The sequence below is a fragment of the Cyprinus carpio genome, chromosome A2 (assembly GCF_018340385.1).
Source record: "Cyprinus carpio isolate SPL01 chromosome A2, ASM1834038v1, whole genome shotgun sequence".
Classification (NCBI taxonomy): domain Eukaryota; kingdom Metazoa; phylum Chordata; class Actinopteri; order Cypriniformes; family Cyprinidae; genus Cyprinus; species Cyprinus carpio.
This window is the reverse complement of record NC_056573.1, coordinates 19,523,445-19,545,573: the sequence shown is the minus strand read 5'-3', so window position 1 is coordinate 19,545,573 and position 22,129 is coordinate 19,523,445. Positions and strand designations below refer to the sequence as shown.

At 36.9% G+C, this 22,129-nt stretch overlaps 1 protein-coding gene across 3 annotated transcripts in view; it reads right to left on the bottom strand.

Annotated features, from left to right (window-relative positions):
* Window positions 1-1,923: 1,923 nt before the first annotated feature.
* The window catches only part of LOC109109119 (capping protein, Arp2/3 and myosin-I linker protein 3-like), a 48,088-nt gene continuing 27,882 nt past the window's right edge, over window positions 1,924-22,129 (bottom strand). The window contains exons 16-40 of one of the 3 annotated variants that reach the window (XM_042777547.1): window positions 20,506-20,610; window positions 18,799-18,868; window positions 17,409-17,490; window positions 17,178-17,274; window positions 15,498-15,552; window positions 14,940-15,112; window positions 13,798-13,866; window positions 13,160-13,253; window positions 12,047-12,145; window positions 10,583-10,702; window positions 10,021-10,134; window positions 9,762-9,937; window positions 9,277-9,364; window positions 9,073-9,183; window positions 8,878-8,944; window positions 7,570-7,757; window positions 6,081-6,160; window positions 5,767-5,931; window positions 5,170-5,368; window positions 4,149-4,428; window positions 3,886-3,998; window positions 3,618-3,759; window positions 3,111-3,185; window positions 2,864-2,971; window positions 1,924-2,592 (exon numbers count right to left, since the gene is read on the bottom strand). In XM_042777547.1, the coding sequence (XP_042633481.1) occupies window positions 2,552-2,592; window positions 2,864-2,971; window positions 3,111-3,185; window positions 3,618-3,759; window positions 3,886-3,998; window positions 4,149-4,428; window positions 5,170-5,368; window positions 5,767-5,931; window positions 6,081-6,160; window positions 7,570-7,757; window positions 8,878-8,944; window positions 9,073-9,183; window positions 9,277-9,364; window positions 9,762-9,937; window positions 10,021-10,134; window positions 10,583-10,702; window positions 12,047-12,145; window positions 13,160-13,253; window positions 13,798-13,866; window positions 14,940-15,112; window positions 15,498-15,552; window positions 17,178-17,274; window positions 17,409-17,490; window positions 18,799-18,868; window positions 20,506-20,610 (2,911 nt within the window). In that variant the 3' untranslated portion in view covers window positions 1,924-2,551. Of the gene's footprint in view, window positions 2,593-2,863; window positions 2,972-3,110; window positions 3,410-3,617; window positions 3,760-3,885; window positions 3,999-4,148; window positions 4,429-5,169; window positions 5,369-5,766; window positions 5,932-6,080; window positions 6,161-7,569; window positions 7,758-8,877; window positions 8,945-9,072; window positions 9,184-9,276; window positions 9,365-9,761; window positions 9,938-10,020; window positions 10,135-10,582; window positions 10,703-12,046; window positions 12,146-13,159; window positions 13,254-13,797; window positions 13,867-14,939; window positions 15,113-15,497; window positions 15,553-17,177; window positions 17,275-17,408; window positions 17,491-18,798; window positions 18,869-20,505; window positions 20,611-22,129 lie in introns of those variants that run through there. The other 2 variants (XM_042777557.1, XM_042777560.1) reach the window with 2 other exon arrangements.

The following is a 22,129-nucleotide window of genomic DNA, read 5'->3' as shown; positions in this document are numbered from 1 at the left end:
TACCACCACAGCGTGTTGTGTAATGCTTTAATGAATGATATTAACAGATAATAAATGTATATATTTGATCCACACACAGGCCTTTGTTCCCTAATTAAGTCACATCGTTTATGCAGCTGCCTTTAACGTCACTTCATTTACAGCCTCCCCCACTGCTGGTGTGAGTGGGTGTCGGTGCGTTCGTGTGTGTTAGAGAGGCCATTAATTAAATGATTTATGTATATTCTTACAATCCCCTGTGACTTGGCATGATTGTTGTGAACCTGTGTGCTTTGCTAATGCATCTAAGACATATTAATGTAATGAATTATTATTGTCGTTCTTACATTTTAAACATAAGAAAGATTGCAGATTGATTGTATTACACTGCCATTTTCATGCAGCACCCAGGTTACAGAGCATCAGTCTTTAAGCAACTGATCTGGTCTTTTATTATAAATGTAGTATGTTCTCAGACTCCAACATTTCTTAACAAATTCTTCCGAGAGCAAATGATCTGAGCTGTGTTTTTATATATATATATATATATATATATATATATATATATATATATATATATATAGGTTATATGCTATAGCTCTATTCCCTTACTGCATATCAGGCATTGTCTCATTTGCTTGTTTTCTAATAGAATTTTAGGAGAAACCTCTGTGACAAAGTTGATACCCATAATATAAGCGAGAATTCTATTGAGTCCCCTGAGCATGAAGGAGCTCCTCTGAGCAATAAAAGTTTGCTTTGGGTAAAATAAAAGTTTTACTGTGTTGCTAATGCAATTTTTTTTTTTTTAAATACCTATACTAAATATTGAGATAATGACTGACTGGTTGTACATTATCCAGTTCAATATACAGCCATTTTCCAAATAGTTCAATAAATGCACATGAATTAATAATCTCAGTTGAAATGATTTAATAATGTGAGGCCACAGAGTAAAAAAAAAAAATTGCAATTGATAGTGATTTCTAACTTCAAAGAGGTCATTTAGTGAAATAAAAAGCCTCATGATGTGATACGGCAGAATAAATAGACCATTCTCTTCAGAGACAGTTTCTCACAGACATTTAAGCAGCAGTCACAGGAAATAAATTCCTTAATCTCTGTTTGAAAATTACTCTTCCATTGCAAGGAGATGCTTGCTTGGCTTTGGGCTTCTACTGCCCTCCTGTGTCATTAAAAGGCAATAAGAAACCCGTTATGAGAAGTGGCATTTGGTTTCCACTTCCGTTTAACCTTCATCTGACTGAAAAACGGCTTTGAAATGCCAAACAGTATAATTCTTAAACTGCTAGTAATTGATCCATATACTGTTATTAATATTTTTTTTTTCTTAAATTCACTTGGCAATGACAGTCTGTTCATAAAGATGATTTTAGTCAGGTTCCGTTTCAAAAATATATACTAAAACACACCATGGTATTACCATGTGACATACTATGTTAATACCATTGGTTAAAAACCATGGTTTAAAATACATTAAAATAAAATTGTTGTAATATTTTGCAATATTTACTGTTTTTTTTCTTTATTAAGCATTAGAGACATATTTAAAAAAATATATTAATAAAAAAAATCTTACTGCCCCATATGTTTTATGACTTTATATATATATATATATATATATATATATATAACTACTGCGGTATTGTCATGAGTTGTTTAATACATACAGTGCAATGGTAATACCATGACATTATTTGAAGTACCTAGGAGTATCATGTAAATCTGGTGGTATTACCATGGTGTTTTTGACGTTACCCTGTTAATACAATGTTTTTGGACTTGTAACATGATACTCTTGAAGTATCTTGTAGTATTATGTAAATATAAAATTTGGTAAATATTCAATAATATAGTAATAAATTGTCATGGTATTATTATATGTCTGCGAAAGGCTATTCACTGAGTAAAAAAGAACAACAGTAACTGTAATATTCAGTGTTTATTCATTCAATCACATTTAGTAGAAAATAAAGCTCATTTATGGCCAGCAAACTCTTAGACATTTATCCAGTTGCATAAACAATGCCTGATTAAGACAACAGTAATACTGCTAATGATATTGATCGAGTAGACAGAAAATGATAAGAATAAGTTTGTCACACACTACAAAACTTCACGTGGGTAACGCCGGACATGAGAGGGAGGTACATCCACCAAACCAAATGAGAATTCAAGCAATGATTAGTGCAAATATTGGTTCTGGTTATATATTATACTTTACAAAATATCATTCTATGGTTTTAAAGGTAAATACTGTAGCAAAAAGTTCCTTTATTTCAAAGATTGTCAGAAGACTGAGAGGGAGAGACGGAGAGAGAGAGTGAAATAAAGGAATCGTAGTTAAGTGCAGAAGGTTGAGAATGATGGTTAAGTAAAAGCAGGAGGGGATGCAAAATGACTCACTTGAGTAAGCAAGAATATGCAAAAGAAAGCAAGAGTCTTTATGAATTCATCAAGGTGCAAATTCATCTGATCATATCTCTCCCTCTCTCTCCTCTCAGCATCACAATGACCCTCTGTTTTCACAGAGCTTTGGCTCAAATGGTTGTCATGACGCTTCAGCATTGCTTGGCTCCGAACTCTGATGACCTGCAGAGATAAACAGAGGAATAGAGAGAGAGAAAAAGAAGTGAATGATGTCCTACTTGCGTTACCCGTTTACTAATCTGGCTTTGTTAAAGGTCAACTCTGAGCCATCTGTCTGTGGACACACAAACACGGACAGGTGCATGCTTGCACACATTCACATGTAATACTGGAAAGATTTCCTCTAATTACTGGGGAACTTTCCAGTCAGGCTATCCAATAAAACTGCTGGATGCTTCCGAGCAGCACATACACACACAAAACAGCACAGTACCGGGGAAATCCAAGGACATATTTCGTTTTGGAGGGAGTCTAGGTTTTTTCACAGGGGGTTTGCGATCTGAGGATCTTTCCAGATCACTGCGGGTATCCTGCTCCATTCCTAGGGGATGAATACAGGGGGCACACAGAGGGAGGGATAGGATCATACAAGTAAGGATGAGTTGATGAAAGCATGCTAGAGCAGCATATGGTGAATGTGGACCCTCCTTGCATGCTCAAAATGGATTTGAAGTTTGTACCTGTGTCACACGAGTTTGCTTTCCTGTTTCGATATGGTTTCATGGGACCTCCAGGGCTGCTTTTGACTTCGTCACCTGACCCAACACAAACATCAGATATTCTCTACATCAGGGTTTTTTAAACTTGGAAGTCACAGAAAAGTGAAAATTTACAATGCAATCACTTAATATTATACTCAATACAAGTAAGTGCAACATAAGTGTGCACTATTAATATCAAATTTGATATTAATGTTTCATTCTGTTTTCTAAAGTGTGGTATAAAGTGTTAATGTCAGATATGCTGTGAAAGCATTTTTTTTACACACACACACACACACACACACACACACACACACACACACACAAACTTTTTTTTTTTTAAAAAAAAAAAAAAAAAAAAATATATATACACACACTTACAAAGTATATATGATTATTAAATTGCTTTAGAAAATCTTCAGAAAGTTTATGAAACATTAAATACGACTGCCAGTATCACATTATAACAATTATTTTCTGAATTACCTTGAAGCAATGCAGAATCTACTGAAGCAGAATGAAACACAGGCTTAGCAGAGGGGGGCGGAGCAGCTGGAGGCTGATTCTCATTGGCCACGTCTTGTGTTGAGGAGCCAATGGGAGACGTGTGAGGTGAATAATAGCATGGCTGAAAAGAATTATATAATCAAAAGCTGTTTTAATCATACATGTTTCTACGAGAATAAAGACACACTTCCACTCACAAGCATTGTCATTTTAAGTCACAGACACAAAGATACTATGACCCAAACACCTTTTCAGGGATGGGTGGAGTCTGTCCTTCTGGTTTTTGGTCTTCTCCATGTCTCCTGTCTTCTTTTTCTTCATCCTTCTCCCTCAGTTCTCCAGAATCCTCAGTAGATTTATCTAGGGACAACATATAATGACCATGACTGTTCATACTGTTCATTTAGAAAGTTATATAGTGTAAAATGCTTATTAAAACTAGTTATCAGATTGATTCACGATTCACTAAAATGAATGGCCAATGACAACTAATGACAGGATATGCAGTACCAGAGCTCTCCTCCAGATGGCACTGCCGTGTCTTAGCCAAGCTCGGCTTGGTGCTCTGAGGTGGCGGCTCGGGTCTTTTTCTGGTTTCCAGCAGCTGAGGGTCCATTATATTGTCTGCCTTTTTCTGGCTGTCTGACTGTGATTCTTGTCTTCCTGATTCTGACTGTCTGTCTAGAGATGGTGTGTGCCTTTTAGAAATGATATCTGAATGCCGGTCCATCTCATGCTCTTTGTATCCAATCTCTTCTGATGAGCCGAACACCTCACTGTAATCAGGTGACTGCAGGGAACAGAGAGACAGAGGGTGAGAGATTGTGTTAAACATGTCATTATGCTCATTAAATTCATATTTAATTCATTTTCGAATCGATCAAAAACAAGTGATGCTAACATTATATTACACACTATTAAAAACAATTCTCAACACTACCTGCACCATTTTGTGAATGAATAAATAAATATCACATAGTCTGTGTACCAGCGTTGGCATAAATTCAATTTGCTCTGGCTTTGCTTCAAATTGTGATGTAGAACCTGAACTGACGTGGAATCTGAATATGGACTGTCGAATTGGAATTCGAACGACAAGCAACATCAAATTTCAATATCAAAACAACCACGCACATGAAAAGATTAAAACATTTTTCATATCGCACAACAAAATGTCCCACATTGATTTTAGATTTTAAAATACTTATTTATTTATAGGATTCTTAGGAAGAAAGTCCATGAAATAAAATAAAACTAAATATTTAATGTTATTTATTACATATAATAACATATGATGTGTATAAATTACACATGCATTTCTACAGGTGGCATTTCAAGAATTGATTATTAATATAATCTAATATTTCAGAAAATGGCCAAAGGAATAATAAGTATTTATTTGAATGTAATTTCATTTTAATTCTACAAATTAGAATTAGAATTCTGGATCCTGTTTGCAATCTCAATTCAAATTCAACTGAAATTCAAGAACTGAACTGGATTTTAAATTATGTAATGTGGTGAACTTTACCTGTCTCTGTGAGAAGCAAGAGGGGCTAATTCCCATCATTCCCGGCCGGGGTATACCCTGAACGGGCCGTGCTGAGAGCTGAGGGGTCCTCTGAACACCAGGCCCTACCAGCCTCCCATTGGTGCCCTCAGTGTCTAGGTCTAACCTCCCACGATCCTTTGGGTGTTGATTCAAGGAGTACACATTCTCAGTGGCGATACTGAGAGAGCATCAGATAAAAGGAAAATAACATTAAGAGTTTGATTTATGTTGTCTGATTTATTGATGTAATCCAATTTATATAATTATTATTATTTTTTTTTAATTCTTACTGACACCAAACTTTTGAATAATTTATTTATTATATACAGTACACACTACAGTTCAAAAGTTTGGTGTCAGTAAGAATTTTTTTTTAAAGAAATTAATACTTTTATTTAGCAAAGACACATTAAATTAATCCAAAGTGACAGTAAACACATGTATAATATTGCATATTCAGTCACAGGAATAAATTGCAATTTAAAATATATTAAAACGTAGTTATTTTAAAATGTAATAACATTTTGGACAGTAGTGTATTATAAATTATTTTATATTAAAATACGAATGACTCACTTAGTGCGACATTCCTCCCCACAGGCCCCGCCCCTTCCTGTAGGGTCTGGCTCCTGATATGATATGGTCGAGTTTCGGTTCTTTCTGAATCCAGAAAAAATTGACAACACACTGCGTCTTTTCTTCCTCCTCAGAGCCTGAGCGTGATGGTGGGATGACAGCTGACTGCAGGACAGAAAGTCAGGGTGTCAGAGATAAGATAACGTCCACATTTTTAGCATGCCCATATGCCTTCGACCTTTAAAAAGTGAGCAGATGTGACACCCTCATTGTTAGAGTTCATTACTACACAGAAAAGTTCAGCATGGAAGCACCTATCTGGTAAAACTCTCTTGGTGTAGAAGTCAGGCAGTCCATCATCCAGTAGAGATACTCCTCCATTCTCCGAGCAGTGCTACAGGACGACAAGAGAAATAATGATGATGATGATGTGTGCTATTGATGACTGGGAATGGAGTAGATCATCTCTCTAAATTTGTGTTAGTGGATGATGCTGTCATGGTACTGTATCTTACCATCTGGGATTTGTTCATCCATGTTATGTCAATGCATTAATTTGATCAAGAGACATTACAAAGACACAGCTTGCAGGCAGACTGATCAGAAGTGATTGAAAAGGAGACAGCCTTTAATGTTTGATTCTGTAATTCTGGAGACCCTGCAGAAAACATCTGTGCCTGTGTTCAGACAGATTTCTGAGAACAATCACGCTAACAAGAGAACGTGATTAAAATCACCCCCCTCCTTCTCTTGTTAACATCTTGAATAGCTGTCGATTAATCTGTTTGTTTTTTTTTTTTGTATATTTTTGAAGAATACATCATGTAGCATCCATAAATCAGTGCGATTTTGACTTCATTTACAACAAATCATATTTAATTGCAGAATTCCCAAAGAAATCTCACACTACCATCAATCCTGAAGCAAATCAGAGAAGTTGCTGTTACCAGGGAAACGAGAATCATGGGAAAACACAGTGACTGCCCACTCTCATAAAAATCATAATTGGTCTCAATCAACTTATATATTGCATATTTTTGAATGTACTGCATACATTGGAATATTTTGTTATAAACTTCCAATATATGGTAGTGTATACTTACAGTTATATAGTTATAATTATAAAACAGTGCTGCATGAAATACATTACTGAGTGATTCTATGTAATAGATTCAGCTACATTTTAAAATAGAAAACATGATTAAAAATTTGTGAGTGTGAGTGTGTGTGTGTGTGTGTGTGTGTTTTCTCTCTTTTCGAATCCAGAACTGCTTCGTTCTCTAGTCAAATGAATAATAGAAGCTTCAAAGAGACTGCAGGGGATACAAGTGATTCAACAACAACATGATAAGGGATGCCTCTGCAAATTTAAACACGACTATTTCTGCAGCAGATTTAATTACAGGTAAAATAAGAGAATTCAGTTTGATGGGATTATGTTTTCCCACAGTACGCCAACTAAGGCCCCAGTATAAGACTCGTTGCCAAGTGTATCTATTAAACTGAATTGAAGGCAATATTGACCATATATATATATATATATAATATATATATATATATATATATATATATATATATATATATATATATATATATAATATAAAGAATATATATATATATATATATATATATATATGAAATGAATATGTGACTAATATAAGATTTGAGGCCAAGCCTGAAACAGCCATCATTTTGTGACCTTTACTTTTTTATTTACCTTGTTTTTTTATTTTAAAATACTATATAAAGATAGATAAAAATTTGTATTGGTGTGGCAATACTGGAAATGGTGCTGGTTCTTACTGTCTCAAAAGGAGCGTGTGGAGTCCTGTGCCTTCGTGGTGGACGCGGTCTGACATGGGTCACATGACGCAGAGGTGAACCTTGTGTGGGCAGGGTGGACAGACCTTCCCATGATGCTGAGCGTGAAAGGGGAGCAGATGTCTGAGGAGTGGACACTAAAGGTGAAGAGTTGGGGTCATCACCTAGACCTGAAGGAGAGTGAATCACATCAAATTAATTATATGATATGCTATTTGTTTGATTAATAGAATCGATCACAAATAATCATATGCACTATATCTCCTGAGAAATTATCAGCAAAAGATATTACTGTAGCAGACAAAAGCACTGAATAAACAAAAAAGTCAATATATTGTTTGATTTATTTATCAGTGCTATTTATAAAGGAATTATTCACTCAAAAAAGAACATTTGTTGAAGATGTATACATCCTCAGGCCATCCAAAATGTGGATGAGTTTGTTTTTTCATCAGAATTAGAATTTCATCAATTGCTCACCAAAATATCCTCTACAGTGAATGGGTGCCGTCAAAATGAGAGTCTACACAGCTGATAAAAACATCACAGTAATCCACAAATAATGTAACTCATCTATAAGACACATGTTTGTAATAAACAAATCCATCATTAAGATGTTTTTTTAACTTCAAACCACTGTTTCCGGCTATCCATAATATTACTTTCTCCAGTGAAAAAAGTGAATCAGAGGAGAAATATGCACAGATCAAGCACCATTCACAAGCAAATGCAGGGATGGGCTTTTTAACTAGAGGAAGCGTTATTGTGGATTATGGACTCATTATGAACAGGATTGTTTTTATCAGCTGTTTGAACTCTCTTTCTGACGGCACTCATTCACTGCAGAGGATCCATCGGTGAGCGAGTGATCTAATCCTAAATTTCTCCAAATTTTTTCTCCTGAAGAAACAAACTCATCTACATCTTAGATGGCCTGAGGGTGAGTAAATTTCCATCAAATTTCCATTTTTGAGTGAACTATTCCGTTAATTTTTTAATTCTCATAGAGCACAATTAAGTATATGAATTTATTAAACCCATTTGTATTTTTACAGTTAATTACAAATTGAAACACTAAATTAACATGCTAAAATGACATACCTAATAAAGGTTAAATAAGTTTTATAAATGAAATTGAGCTAAAAATATGATATAAAGAATGAATGGGTTTTAAATGAAAAATTTATACACACTATAAGTATACATGACTTGAAAGCACTTGAATGAGTGTTCAACTAAAAAATGAATGATAGTCCTGGTTTCATCCTACATAACGTGCGTGTGACTCACTGAGTCTGTTGGACACGGGACGAATGCGTCTGGTCCTGGAGCTGCGTTTTTTAATGGCGATTGTGTCCTGTGTGCAGAAACGATAGAAGTGACTGAGAACTGAGCAGATGACAAAACCGCTGAGTTACAAGAGATGACAGATACTCTGAATACCACCAATGAGTCAGTTGTGAGTGATTCACGTAACACACTCACTATGCTGATGCCAAAGTCATCCTCCACAACATCCAGTATGTCAGCATGTCTGTGTGTGCGCCTGGCTGTTCCCCCATCTTCCAGCCGTCTCATCTGTGAAACCTGCCGGAGCTGCGATGACGAACAGATGCGTGAGGAAGAGCGATGCTTGTGCACGTGTTCAGAATGAACAGACGAATGGAGAGAGAAATTCATTTGTAGTACCAGGGTTTTGTGTGTGGCATAAAGCTCCTGTAGGATCTGGTCCACAATGGAGTTAGTGAGATATGAGACCACAGACAGCTTGACCTCCCTAAGAGTGAGAGAGATGGGAGACAGAAAAAAAAAACATTTTAGAGCATGTCATTGAAATAAATATTTCATTGAAATGACATTTTGTTGCTTTGCGGCCTCTACATGTACTTTTTTTCTATGAACTACACACATTTTAGTTACAAACTTTATTCAATTTCTTGAGTTTACACCAATATAACAAAAAGGCAAGCCCCACTACAGATTAGACTAAGCGTGCAAAACCGTTTTGGAGATTTCTGTCATTACTCATTCAAGTAGACAGCTGTTTTGAAAGCTGCTGCCTGGGGCATCATAAAGATGACCGCCGACTGAACTGACTTCAAAAAAGGACTTTGGTATAATTCTCAAAGTATTAATTTCAAAAACATCAACAACTCAACACCCTCCTTTCTTACTCCAGAGCTCTGTTGATGTCCTGAGCTGCTCTCTCCATCAGAGCAGTGCGGATGGACGAACGAGGGATGGACACTCGCTCAGAGATGGAGGAGAGGGGAGGAGAGAGACACTCCGCTGCGGCACAAGAAAGCGGACATAGCTCCCGGCACAGAGACACCATGGAGTCCACAATGACCTGCACAGATCAACCATCAGTCATCCATCACTCCTTTCAAGTCCATCAGAACAAGAAAGCAGATATAAATCAGGCTGAAGCACCTGTAGTTCTTTATCAGCTGCTTTGGCGAGTTCTCCAGCCAGAGAGTCCAGCCTCTGTCTCACCGGACCGTCCACTGACAGCACGTGGGCCAGCTCACACAGCGAGGGGTACAGCTAGAGGACAGTGCAGACATAATTCACACACCAGTCATGATCTCTCACTCTCTCTCAATGACCGCTATGAGGATTCTGTTACATAAAACTCATGCAGGTGATTTGTCTTTAACCTTTAATGTTCACTCATAAAAGCGATAGTAGTGGAGCTTTAAAGTTTCTTAAATTAATAAACAGAAAACACTCGAATATCTGCATTTTTCACACAGCACATAAATAACACCTGACTGAATATTACCATGTAGCCATCTGCAATGTATATTAAAAAGCATATGTTAAGCAAAATAAATGTCTTTGATTTTTAATCAATTTAATGCATCCTTGCTGAATAAAAGTTCTATTTGTGTTTTCTTAGGTTTGATGACTACTGCTGTGTGGAAAACAGTCATAATAAAAAATAAAGAAGAGAGGTTGTGCATTTGACAGGTAAATACACAAACACACTCACAGCTCGAGAGTTCCTGGCCTCCTTGAGGACCTGCCTGGCAGCCTGTAGCTCTTCCCCTTCACCTGTTCCTCTCAACACACACACCTGCTGCTGCACGCGCACACACAGACGCTCCATCACCTGGGACAGCAGCAGGACAGAAAGAAAGAGACAGAGAGAGAAAGAAAGTGACAGACAGAGAAAGCAAGCAAGCGAGAGCAACAGAGAGAGAAGGGAGAGTGAGATCTCTGTGTGAGTTTGATTCAAGAATACACAGTAAGATCAGTCAGAAATCACATTAGCATGTGAAAGAGATGCTCTGTCACAAACACAACACATGCATGTAATTTTTTGAAGGTGGAAACTTTCTCTTGTACCAGTTTGTGTAGAGACCAGTATAACCAATCCATTCCCAGGTTAACCATCCAAAGAATGTAAACATGAACACTCTGTAACTGCAATTTAGATAAATAGGAATGACAATAGAATTCCTCTCTTCAGGTACACTACTAATCAAAAGTTTGGGGGTCTGTAATATTTTTTAAAATGTTTTCTGAAAGAAATCACTCACCAAAGCTCCATTTATTTAATAAGGAAGTCTTACAATTTAAAACACATATTTTCTATTTTAATATATTTTAATTTTCACGAGTTATTATTCCAGTCTTCAGTGTCACATGATCCTTCAGAAATCATTCTAATTTGCTGATCTGGTGCTCAAGAAAAAATTCTTATTATTATCAGTGTTGAAAACATTTGTGCTGCTTAATATTTTCGTGGAAACTGTGATACATTCTTTCAGGATTCTTTTATGAATAGAAAAAAACTGCATTTATTGAAAAATAAATCAATTTTGTCCTTGCAAGTGATTAAAAAAAATCTTACTTACCCCAAACTTTTAAATGGTAGCACATATTAGACCTAACAATCGTAGATAGGGTAAGTGTTCAGGAACACTTTTTAGATCATTTTGAACCTCCTATATTCACTGAAATATTGCACTACAACTTTTAAGTGATAAAGAGAATTTAAATGGCATAATTGTGTAATTCTGCTTCCACAAAAACCCCCAGAGTGCCATTTGACCTGGGAATATGTCTCTGACACTTCAGGGTTTTAGTTGAGTCCATTTTAAATCACATATTACAGGAAAGGCATAGAAATAGCACTTGCAATTAAGCCACCAATTAAACTCAATTAATCCAAACTGGCAGAACTGAAATAGAACTGACCCAAACTCTGACCCATCACCAGCATGATCACATACTAGAGGTGTGAGTCAATAAGTTGAATTTGCATTAGTAGTAAACATATACATTTAGCAGATGCTTTTATCCAAAGTGACTTACAGTGCATTCAGGCTATATATTTTTTTTTTTACCAGTATGTGTGCTCCCTGGGAATCAAACCCATGGCCTTTTGCACTGCTAACGCAGTGCTCTACCACTAAGCCACAGGAACACAGGAATATGAAGTGGTCTTTACCTGTTCTGCGGTACTAGTGACCAGGCCCTGATGCAACCGAAGCGCCTGTTTCTGAGAGAAACGCTGAGTCTGGTTATTCCTTAACAAAGCTCTCTGGATCTGAGAAAACACAGGAAAGACAGACAGACAGAGTGAAGGAGACAATATTCATTAATGACAAAGAAAAGAACACTGATGCTCAGATAAGCCATGCAGTCGTGTGGAAATGATTGCAATTATGTTGCGACTTAATGAAAGATAAATGCATTGTCTGCTGTGTCCCTCTCTCAGCGATGACCTTGTAAAAGTTTCATATCTCTGGGCTCATTAAACGTGTGCATAAACATTTCACTGCCTTGAGACTGTTAATCTCAAAACAGCCGGACACACAGATTTATGGATATTTAAAGGGGTCATATCATGCAAAAACAGATTTAGCTTGTACTTTTGAAATAAGTAAGTCCCCTCTACTATGATTTCCAAGGATGTAACCAAGTATTCATGATTGTGGGGACTAAGCTCACTCAAAACTAAGATTAATTGACTTAATATTTAAAGGGGGGGGGGTCATTATGATAAAATCTGACTGCTAAATTCCGTGATTGACCAATCAGAATCAAGCATTCCAGAGAGGATCGATAAGATAGGAAGAAGATAGGAAAGCTATACTGTATATATATGTTGTGCCATTTTTCAACCGTGACTCTGTATAGCCCTTTGAACACTCCCAGCATTACAAAGAAGTGGCTGAAGTTTACTGTTACCAATGCCCTTATAATTTCAGTCTGACTTTAATAGTTTGTGTGTCATGTTTCACCACAGATCTTTTTGTGAACTTGTCACTTGTCATGTAGTGCAGGTTTTCTATAGAGGCTGTTATTTAACAGTTGGGCAGTACCACTTATCTTGGACTCTAAAGGCAAACATACAATCCATAAGCTGTTATTCATTTCACCTAAAAAAGGTAGTCAATCAGAAACACAGGTCGTACGCATAGAGGTCTTCAATGTACAAAAGTATAAAATCCTGTTTATTTCTATAGGTATAGGGTAATGTTTTATCATTATACATCATTATATGTGGAATAAAATAAATTATATAGCCTTTTCACATTGAATTTTGAAGCATTCTTACCTTGGTTAGTGCCTGTTCTGTCCTTTCGGGGGCGCTACGGTATGCTTGTGTGACATCACTGAGCGGGATAGGCATGTACTGCAGAGTGAAGTTACTGAGGAGAGAGCAGAAGACCATCGAGAAGCAGGATAAAAGTTTCCCCCAAACATCGCAACACAAAAGAGAAGAATAAGCTCCAGGAAGCTGGAAAATGTTAGACACCATCTATTTGTGTCACAGAAACAAGTTGTTTTTCTAGTTTTCATTCTATTTAACTTTTAACCAAGTAGTTTCTTTCAACACTTTTCAAAGCAGTCTGCACTGAGAACAACTTTCTCACAATGATTACAGTCCACTGAATGCAAGTTCAAGTCTACAAAAAAGTTTCTGCATTAAATAATGTTTGTGTAGATCTCCGAGGATGAGAGATGTTTCCAGAACAATGCTCTAATTGTGCATCACAGGCAATGTCAGGGAGGTGATGAAAGACTGTGCAATCACAGACAGCTTCATGTAGTCATGGACTGAAGTTCTTATTTTTTCCCAGTAACAGAATGCTGTGAATAAGTTTCCAAAGAGATGAGTGAGTCAGTGCTCACATGGGTGAGTGTGTATTGAGGAGTGTGCATGATATGAATGTGAGAGTGTGTGTGTCATACTGTTCTAGGGCTCGAGCCACATCTTGGAAACCCGTAGCACTTGTGTTATTTCGATCCCACGTCACACTCCTAAAAGAAAGAAACAAACCATGACAGTCTTATTTTAAACCACTATGCATTATTTATTGCTAATAAAATCGCCAGAAAGGCAGTCTGCATACATTTTGTACATTTTCTGTACTGATTTTGAGGAAAAATCTGATGAATTCTGAGTATAGTCAAATGTGTTAAAAAGAGAATAGAATTAGGGTCATTGTCAATATTGTTGATTGCGGAATCAGTTGACTGTAAAATTGTTAAGGTTCAGTTTTATTCCATAAAAGCTTATGGAAGTATTTATGAACATCCACACATTATTAATTTGCCTTTTGTTTTTTAGCTTTTAATTATTATTATTATTTATTTTATTTTATTTTATTTTAAATGTGTGAAACATGCAGTCAAACCATTTCATATTATTTGATAGACTGGTAGATTATAAAAACCTAAAAAGACAGTGTTACAAAATCATAAATGCCAAGGGATATCTCCATTAGCAAATTAGCAAAAAAAAAACGGCAAGTGCACAGGATATAGAACGTCGTAAATTAGATCAGAATTTTGCAGAATTCTGCAAAGCTTTCTATGGACAAGAATATCATTAGAAGATCTAGGGCCAAATTTAGCCAGTGCAAACCCTCTGTGAGATTTACTAAACACATGCAGTGAAAAATTAGCATTTAAAAGGCATGGACACAGTTAATTTTGCAACTGTCCTTTCTTCATATGCATTTGTAGGAGCTTCCCATTTAGGCATGTTCTCTGGGAGGACAGTATTTAAATGAATAATGCAAGGTGATTTACTAAGCTTTGTTGTTGGCAATTTACTTATATTTGCACCATTATTTAACGGCCCTCGTTTGTGACCCCACACTAATTTGCGCTGCTCTTGGTGTAATGCGTTGATCATAATGGATATAATCTGGCTCTTTAATTTCACCCTGTTTAGTAAATCTGGCCCTAGTCCTTGACATATAAAGTTAATAGCTGTCTTCTACAGGTACTATAATGTGCATGGGATGCTGTATGTACCAATCAGCATCTTGAACAATCTTGTTTATAATTCATATTGCAGTAAACCTATTCTCCCTATGACAGAATACCTAAGTGTGGTGTTGATCTGCAGAGCTTTACTAAGCATTCTTGCTCCTGTGTCATCGAGCCCATTCCCGCTCAAATCCACCTTCTTCAGGCAGGCGTTGCTGCCGAGGGCGTTCACAAGCACCGTGCCCCTCGAACGCAGCCTGGAGTCAGCCAGAGACAAACTCTGCAGGACCTGTCAGGAGAGAGGAGCAGCAAGGGGGGGGGGGGGGGGGGGGGGTGTTTGTATGTGTGTGTGAGTTTGCAATGTCTGTGATCTGTAAAAACAGTGCTTAATAATTCATCAAGCAAGGCGATATCTGCTGTGAGAGGACTACGTGCCCTGAAGGAGAGAGATTAGAAAGAAAGGAGAGAGAGTGAAGGAAGGACGGATAAATCACTACTAGTGCTGTAATACACTCAGCAGAACGTACTGTACTTAGGAAAGATTTTGTACTCTCTGTGTGTTTGTGTGTGTGTGTGTGTGTGTGTTTGTTTGTGTAACCAGAAAGTGTGTAAGGTGCGTACAGAAAAGTGTTATGTCCATGTGTATGTACTGTATGCACTTGAGAAACACTCACACACTCTTCCTCCTGCACAAGATGCACTAGTTTCTGCAGAACCTCATCCAGAACCCTGCAAGCACAGGAAATAGCAGGATTTACACACACACAGACACACACACACCTATAAACGCCATCAACTCCAAGATTAATGACACTTCCCACACCTCCCCCGGTGTATCCTCTGCCTCCCTGTGAGCCTCCTACATTCAGTTTGTGATTGCAGACGGTTTCACAGACTTTTCTAACCTGCTTACCTCAACTGCCTGTCTCAGAGTAGATATCTGTTAATCTGTGTACTCTACGTAAACTCTGTCAACATCTACTCTATGACATGCTGTTGATTATCACAGAACATCATTTCCAATAATCCCTTAATTTTAAAAATTTATTACAAAAAACGAAAACCGAATTTGAGATGTAGGAACATGGAAAGGAGGTGACCTAACAGCCATAATGTACTGTTTACATGGATTAAACTCCACCCAAAGGAATGACATCATTAGCATATAATCAGAATAGAGCGAAACAGTGACTGCCCTTTTTCAGCAGTTTTAATTCTGGAAATATTTTCTCATTTATTTTCATGTCAAAGTCAACTTAAAAAAAAAAATCCACAAATAACACCATGAACCACTGCAAACTGTTTTACTGTCATTTATTAGTATAAAAGCAATTCATCTGGCATATTTTGAAAAAAAATTAAATTGCATTGCATTAAAATATAATTTAGTCTATGTTTAATGATCGATATTAATGTTTTCATTGTGAATTATCAATGTTGCTTCCTAACAGTTTTGTGGAAATTTATATTGTTTTCTTTTAACAAAAAGTAAAAAATATTTGTAACAAATGTATTTACTGTCACTTTTGATTAATTTAATGCATCTTTGCTATTTCTTAAACTGACCTTTGAAGTTTTGAATAGTAGTGTACATAAATGTATATATATATATATATATATATATATATATATATATATATATATATATATATATATACACATACACACTATATATGTGTGTAAGACTTATATATAAGAAGCCTTTGAGTACACAGAGACAGACTAAGTGACATTTTGTTTGCTGCAATTCTCTGATTGGTGGATGTTTCTTCTCAGGATTAGATGTATTGTACTTCTGCACCTGGAATTTGTCAGTTAAATATGATTTTCTTCTAACATGATATTGTAATTATGTTAACTGATGGCTTCAACAGAAACATATACCATCCATTTTTAACCTCAGAGCTCACTGTAATTTTGCTTTGAAAGTTTTATATTGTTAAAAATCTATTTTCACCATCCTAGAAAACTTGTCCCTTTTCAAATTGACAATTTAGACCATTTAGAAAGCTCAAATAATATTTTTACTGTAGAAGTCATGTAAGTGCTTTGACAAAGAGTTTCACATTTCCCGTCTGCCTGCAAGGCTTCCATTGTAAGTGCACAACTGTAAACACATTTTTAGTTTTTCGGTAATTGGCAGCATGCCACAGGTGCTGCCGACAGAGAATAAAGATGTATTGAACCTTTAAGCAAGGCACTTATCTTCAAACTGCTTCAGGCAGCCTGGCCCCGCAGTCTAAATACTAGTTTGTAAGTCACTTTGGATACACGCTTCTGCCAAACAAATAAATGTATACATATATCACTGTCTGCTCTGTACTGTTTGTCTCTCTCAGTCTGGGAACAAGTACCTGCCCTTGATGTTAAAGTTCTTGCCCAGGAGCAGGTGTTTGAGGGACGGGTGTCTGGAGAAGGCAGGAATTACACAGAGAAGATCAGCATCCAGCCCTGAAATGAACACAGAAAAGTACAGGCAGTGTCAATAGCCACTGAAGCAAATGCAGCTGAGGGGAAAGAGACATGCTGAAGGTCGGTGGGAGCAGACAAAAGTTTCCTTTCATTTATTCAGTTAGATGTCTCACCATTGTCTGAGATGTCCAGTGTGCTGATGCAGGAGACTCTGGGGAACAGGTCCTGTATTATCCCTGCTCCAGCAGACCTGAGCTGAGAGTCAGATGAACGGAGAGAATGAAAAAGAGACTGGCACAAGGGGTAGATAGAGAGAGTGAACACTCAAAGTGTCTAACATGTTTAATTTATACTAGCATGCACTCATATTCTTCCAATAGCTCAACTGAAGGAGAATGGTGCTAGCAACAGTCATAGGTTCGATTCACAGGGAACTGATAAAATAGACCTTAATACATGGTTGCTTCTGCCAAATAAATACATTTAATGCATTATCATATTTAAACTATGGATGCTTGTTTCTGCCAAGCGATAGAAAAACATAAAAAAGGTAATTGCAGCTTTTAACAGTATCAATTAATACACAGTTCTGTGTTTTTATCTCAAAATTCTGACTTTTTTCCCCTCGCAAATCCGAATTGTGAGATATAGACATAAAATTGCAAGGTGCTAACTCACAATTCTGAGAAGAATATTCCAAATTGTCAGATTTAAACTTGCAATTGGAGGTTTTTATGTTTTTATTTTGTAGTGGGACAAAAAACTGAATTGCGAAATGTAAAGATATATATATATATATAGATATATATATATATATATATATATATATATATATATATATATATATATATATATATATATGAGATATATGATTATGTACACATTTCATTTTCTTAGGCTTCCATATTAAACAGCACTTTAAATCTGATTTGGAATAGTTAGTTATTTTGAAACTGAGAGTAGTCACCTTTTACCCTCGTGAATATCTGCATTCAAGATATATATTCATAATTTTTGTTTTTTATTAAAACGTTTATTAGGCGAAATTAAAAATTTATAATACAGCAAACGTGTAAAAAATAACACTCCCAAATTGTATAAAATAAAAATGCCTGATCTGAAACCATAATACAAAATATACTGTTATAGAGAATAAGCATTTGTGTAAAAAACCTAGTTGCTAAGATACTGTACTGCATAGTGTGACAACTAGCCCCAGTCTTCTCTATATAAAGTTCTACATGTAATTATTTTCAAATCCACAGGCCAGAGATTTGTGGAAAGCAGCTGTTAAAATAGTTTATGATTTGATTTCCGAGAACGAATAAAACGATTTTGTGAGGTCAAAATAAGGCAATGGAGGCCCCACAGAGATAAACACACATTGCACTCTCAAAAGAAACCTTGAAAGGTTTTCTGTCTGACTAATTCTGTAGCCAAGATATCTGTACACACAGCAGAGCGACCACAGACTGGAGGATTGAGGCTAGAGCCAACAGAGAGAAAGAAAGGCATTTATAGAGCTCAAGCCAGATTTAGGTCCACAATGGGGGGATGGAGTACCTCACAGCCGCTGATGTCCAGGTGTAGGTCAGTGATGTGAGGATTGGATGAAAGCCCAAAGAACAGAGCCCTGTGGAATTGACAGTGAACAAACATAGGGACGTCATCATTACTGACACATTACATGCCTCATTGAAGAGACTAAGCATTCTATTATGTGCTTCCATGGTTGAGCTCTATAATAAATCAAATCAGAAAAGGTCTATATGGACACCGTCAAAGCGCTACGCAGGTCTTAAAGGATTAAGGGGAAAAGAGCTTAGAGATTAGTTCGACTCCTCTGGTGTGGGCCAGTGCTGTTGACAGAAGAGAGGTAAAATCAGGTGTTTATCAGGTGTGACAGCCCGTCTTGCGCTCGGTTTGTGTTTGTGAGTCAGGAGGAGGTATGACCTTGTTTGAAATGCTTCATTTGAAAACATTCTGGCTTTCCCAAAATAGCAGCTGCTGCGTGAACATCTTGATGCTGACCTCAGTTAGGGGTGCAGAGCTCTAAAACTAGAAATGAATCCCCAGAGAGTTCTTCTAGCAGGCTTTTAACACTTGAAATTGTTAACCCTTTAATGAATGCATCCAGACAGGGGAAAAAAAGGACAATGATGTGCAGTTTGTGTTTCCTTTGAAGAGCGCAATAGTTTTCTTGTACAGACCCAAAAGTTTATTTATTATGAGATGTCCATTAGTAAAAGTTTATTTTTCATTTTAATAAATAATAAAAAATGATAACAGCCTCAAATGATAATAATAAAAATGGAGTTTAACTAAGCATGTTTTCCAAAAATTATTACTAAAACATTAAGCTTTTGGGGGGAATGTGGTTGATTCTGTTCAGCATGCCCTTCAAATCTATATTACATTTTTAAAAAAAATGTCTTTAAACATTTACAAAATAACTCCACATGTTCAGAGTGATTTCACTGCTGCCTATATGTTGAGATGAAAACTGTGTATTTTTGAAAACTGCAGTGATAACTAATGAGCACAAGTTTAACACAACTGTAGTTGATCCAAAATGCTTTACAATAAAAATAAATCAGAATTTTAAAAGAGAAAAGGAGGGTTGAAAAAAAGACACAAATAGAGATAAAAAAAAACAAGTATCAAAATCAATCAACGTGAATAGTCATAGAACACCAACTATTGAAAGCACATTCACAGCATCACTCGAATGCTAGAGAAACTTCTGTTAACATCTACACTTTTAATTTGAGAAATGTTTTTCTTTGGCCGTACAATAGAAGTCAATGGTTACCAGCATTCTTCAAAATATCTTCTTTTGTGTTCACCAGAAGAAAAAAAGACGGGTTTGACAGAATTTTAATTTTTGTGTGAACTACACTGTACAGTATCTCTTGAACATACAGCATCTGAATGGTAGAGATAATAAATTGATTCAGTTCAGTACAGAACAGCATGAGTCACAATGTGCTTTACCAAATCCTGGGTTAACGTGAACTGGGTTATCATGTCATCTAGCTGAAAACAGCTTAAACCAGTCTAATGTGGTTAGCTTGTCTCCTAGAATGTGAAAAGCTGGTTTGTTGGATTTAGAGAGGTTTTGATCACTTGTGAATTAATCAGACTAAGAGACCACCTGGCTAACCAGCTCAGCACCAGCTAGGTCATGCTGGGAGACCAACTAAGCCAGATTAAACTAGCTAAGCCAGGGTTAAGTGCAGCACAAAAAGCCAAAACGGCGACTGGGCTCACCTCAGCACGTCGGGAGGCATCTTCATAGACGCCAGACTGATGTGAGTGAGGCTGAATGCTGAACTGAAGAACTGACGGAAGGAAGGAAGTGTCTCTCTCACTTTCCTAAAAGCGTGACAGACAAGAAAGGGGGACTTTTATCCATAACACATCATACCATACTTCACAAAGCCCTGAGCAATATGCCAGAACAAGGGCTCAAAAGGAGACCCTCTGGCTTATTAGAAAAGAACTTGTTTGTATCTCTATTATGTTATTTTAACAAGTTGTCATTGGACCAAACAAACAATTATTTGGGTGGGACAGAACTAGATGGGCAAACTGAGAAAAAGAGAGAAAGTGACAGTCAGTGAGGGATACTAGGGGGCTAAAAACATGACAGTTCATGATAATATTTTTGCATTTGACAGTGACATTATAATTTAAGAGAGGGAGAGAGAGAGAGAGAGAGAGAGAGAGAGAGAGAGAGAGAGAGAGATGTGTGGTGTAAATGTGTTAACAAGAGCAGAGAGTGCTAAGGGAACATTCCCATTTAATATTCATGAGCTCTCTGTCTTATCAGCTCAAACAGAATTACATTGCTGCCTTCACATGGCTCTGGCGTAGCCAGATTTACTCACACACACATGCCCACACACTTCACATGGAGGTGCCCATGTGTGGGGTGGTTCTGTGTTTGGGTGTGCATGTTTCTGTGCACTTATGCTCACAAGTGGGAGTTTAGGTGGGAGTTTGTGAAAGGATTAAATTAGCGCTAGGAAAAAGAGGGCATGCTCGCAAAAGCATACTAACATACTACTCTATAATATTGCTGAAGAATATGTATACTGAGCACAATATGCAATGACAGGGATCTAGACTCTTTCTTCCCACTGGTCGCGCTGGTGTGAATAACTTCCTCAGTTGGTCGCACCAGCACATGATTTGGGCACACTTTGTGCATGCTGATGAATAGTTTTTCCGTTATCATAGTTTATAGTTATATGGCAACAAATTTGGGATTTTCTTTTTCATCAGTAGTATTTGTGATTTGAATTTTGTGTATGGGAGTTCCTCTTTCGCTCAGTTATAAGGCAGGCTTCAGAAGCTTTCACAATCGCTTTTATGATCTTGGTGTCATGTTTCACAAGAAAAGACAATTGTCTGTTATACTTTTAACTATACACCTTTCACTTTTTAAAGGAACATTCCACTCTTTTCCAACTCCCCTAGAGTTAAACGGTTGAGTTTTACCGTTTTCAAATCCATTCAGACGATCTCCGGGTCTGGCCGTAGCACTTTTAGATTAGCTTAGCAGAGATCGTTGAATCTGATTAAACCGTTAGCATCTCTCTCAAAAATGACCAAAAAGTTTCTATATTTTTCCTATTTAAAACTTGACTCTTCTGTAGTTACACTGTGTACAAAGACAGACGGAAAATGAAAAGTTGGTATTTAGTAGGTAGATATGGCTAGGAATTATACTCTCAATCCGGCATAATAGTCAAGGAACTTTGCTGCCGTACCATGGGTGCAGCAGGCACAATGATATTACACAGTGCCTGAAAATAGTCCCAGCTAGGTAACTTCCAATAAGCCTATTTTCAGGCGCTGCGTAATATCATTGGTACGGCAGCAAAGTTCC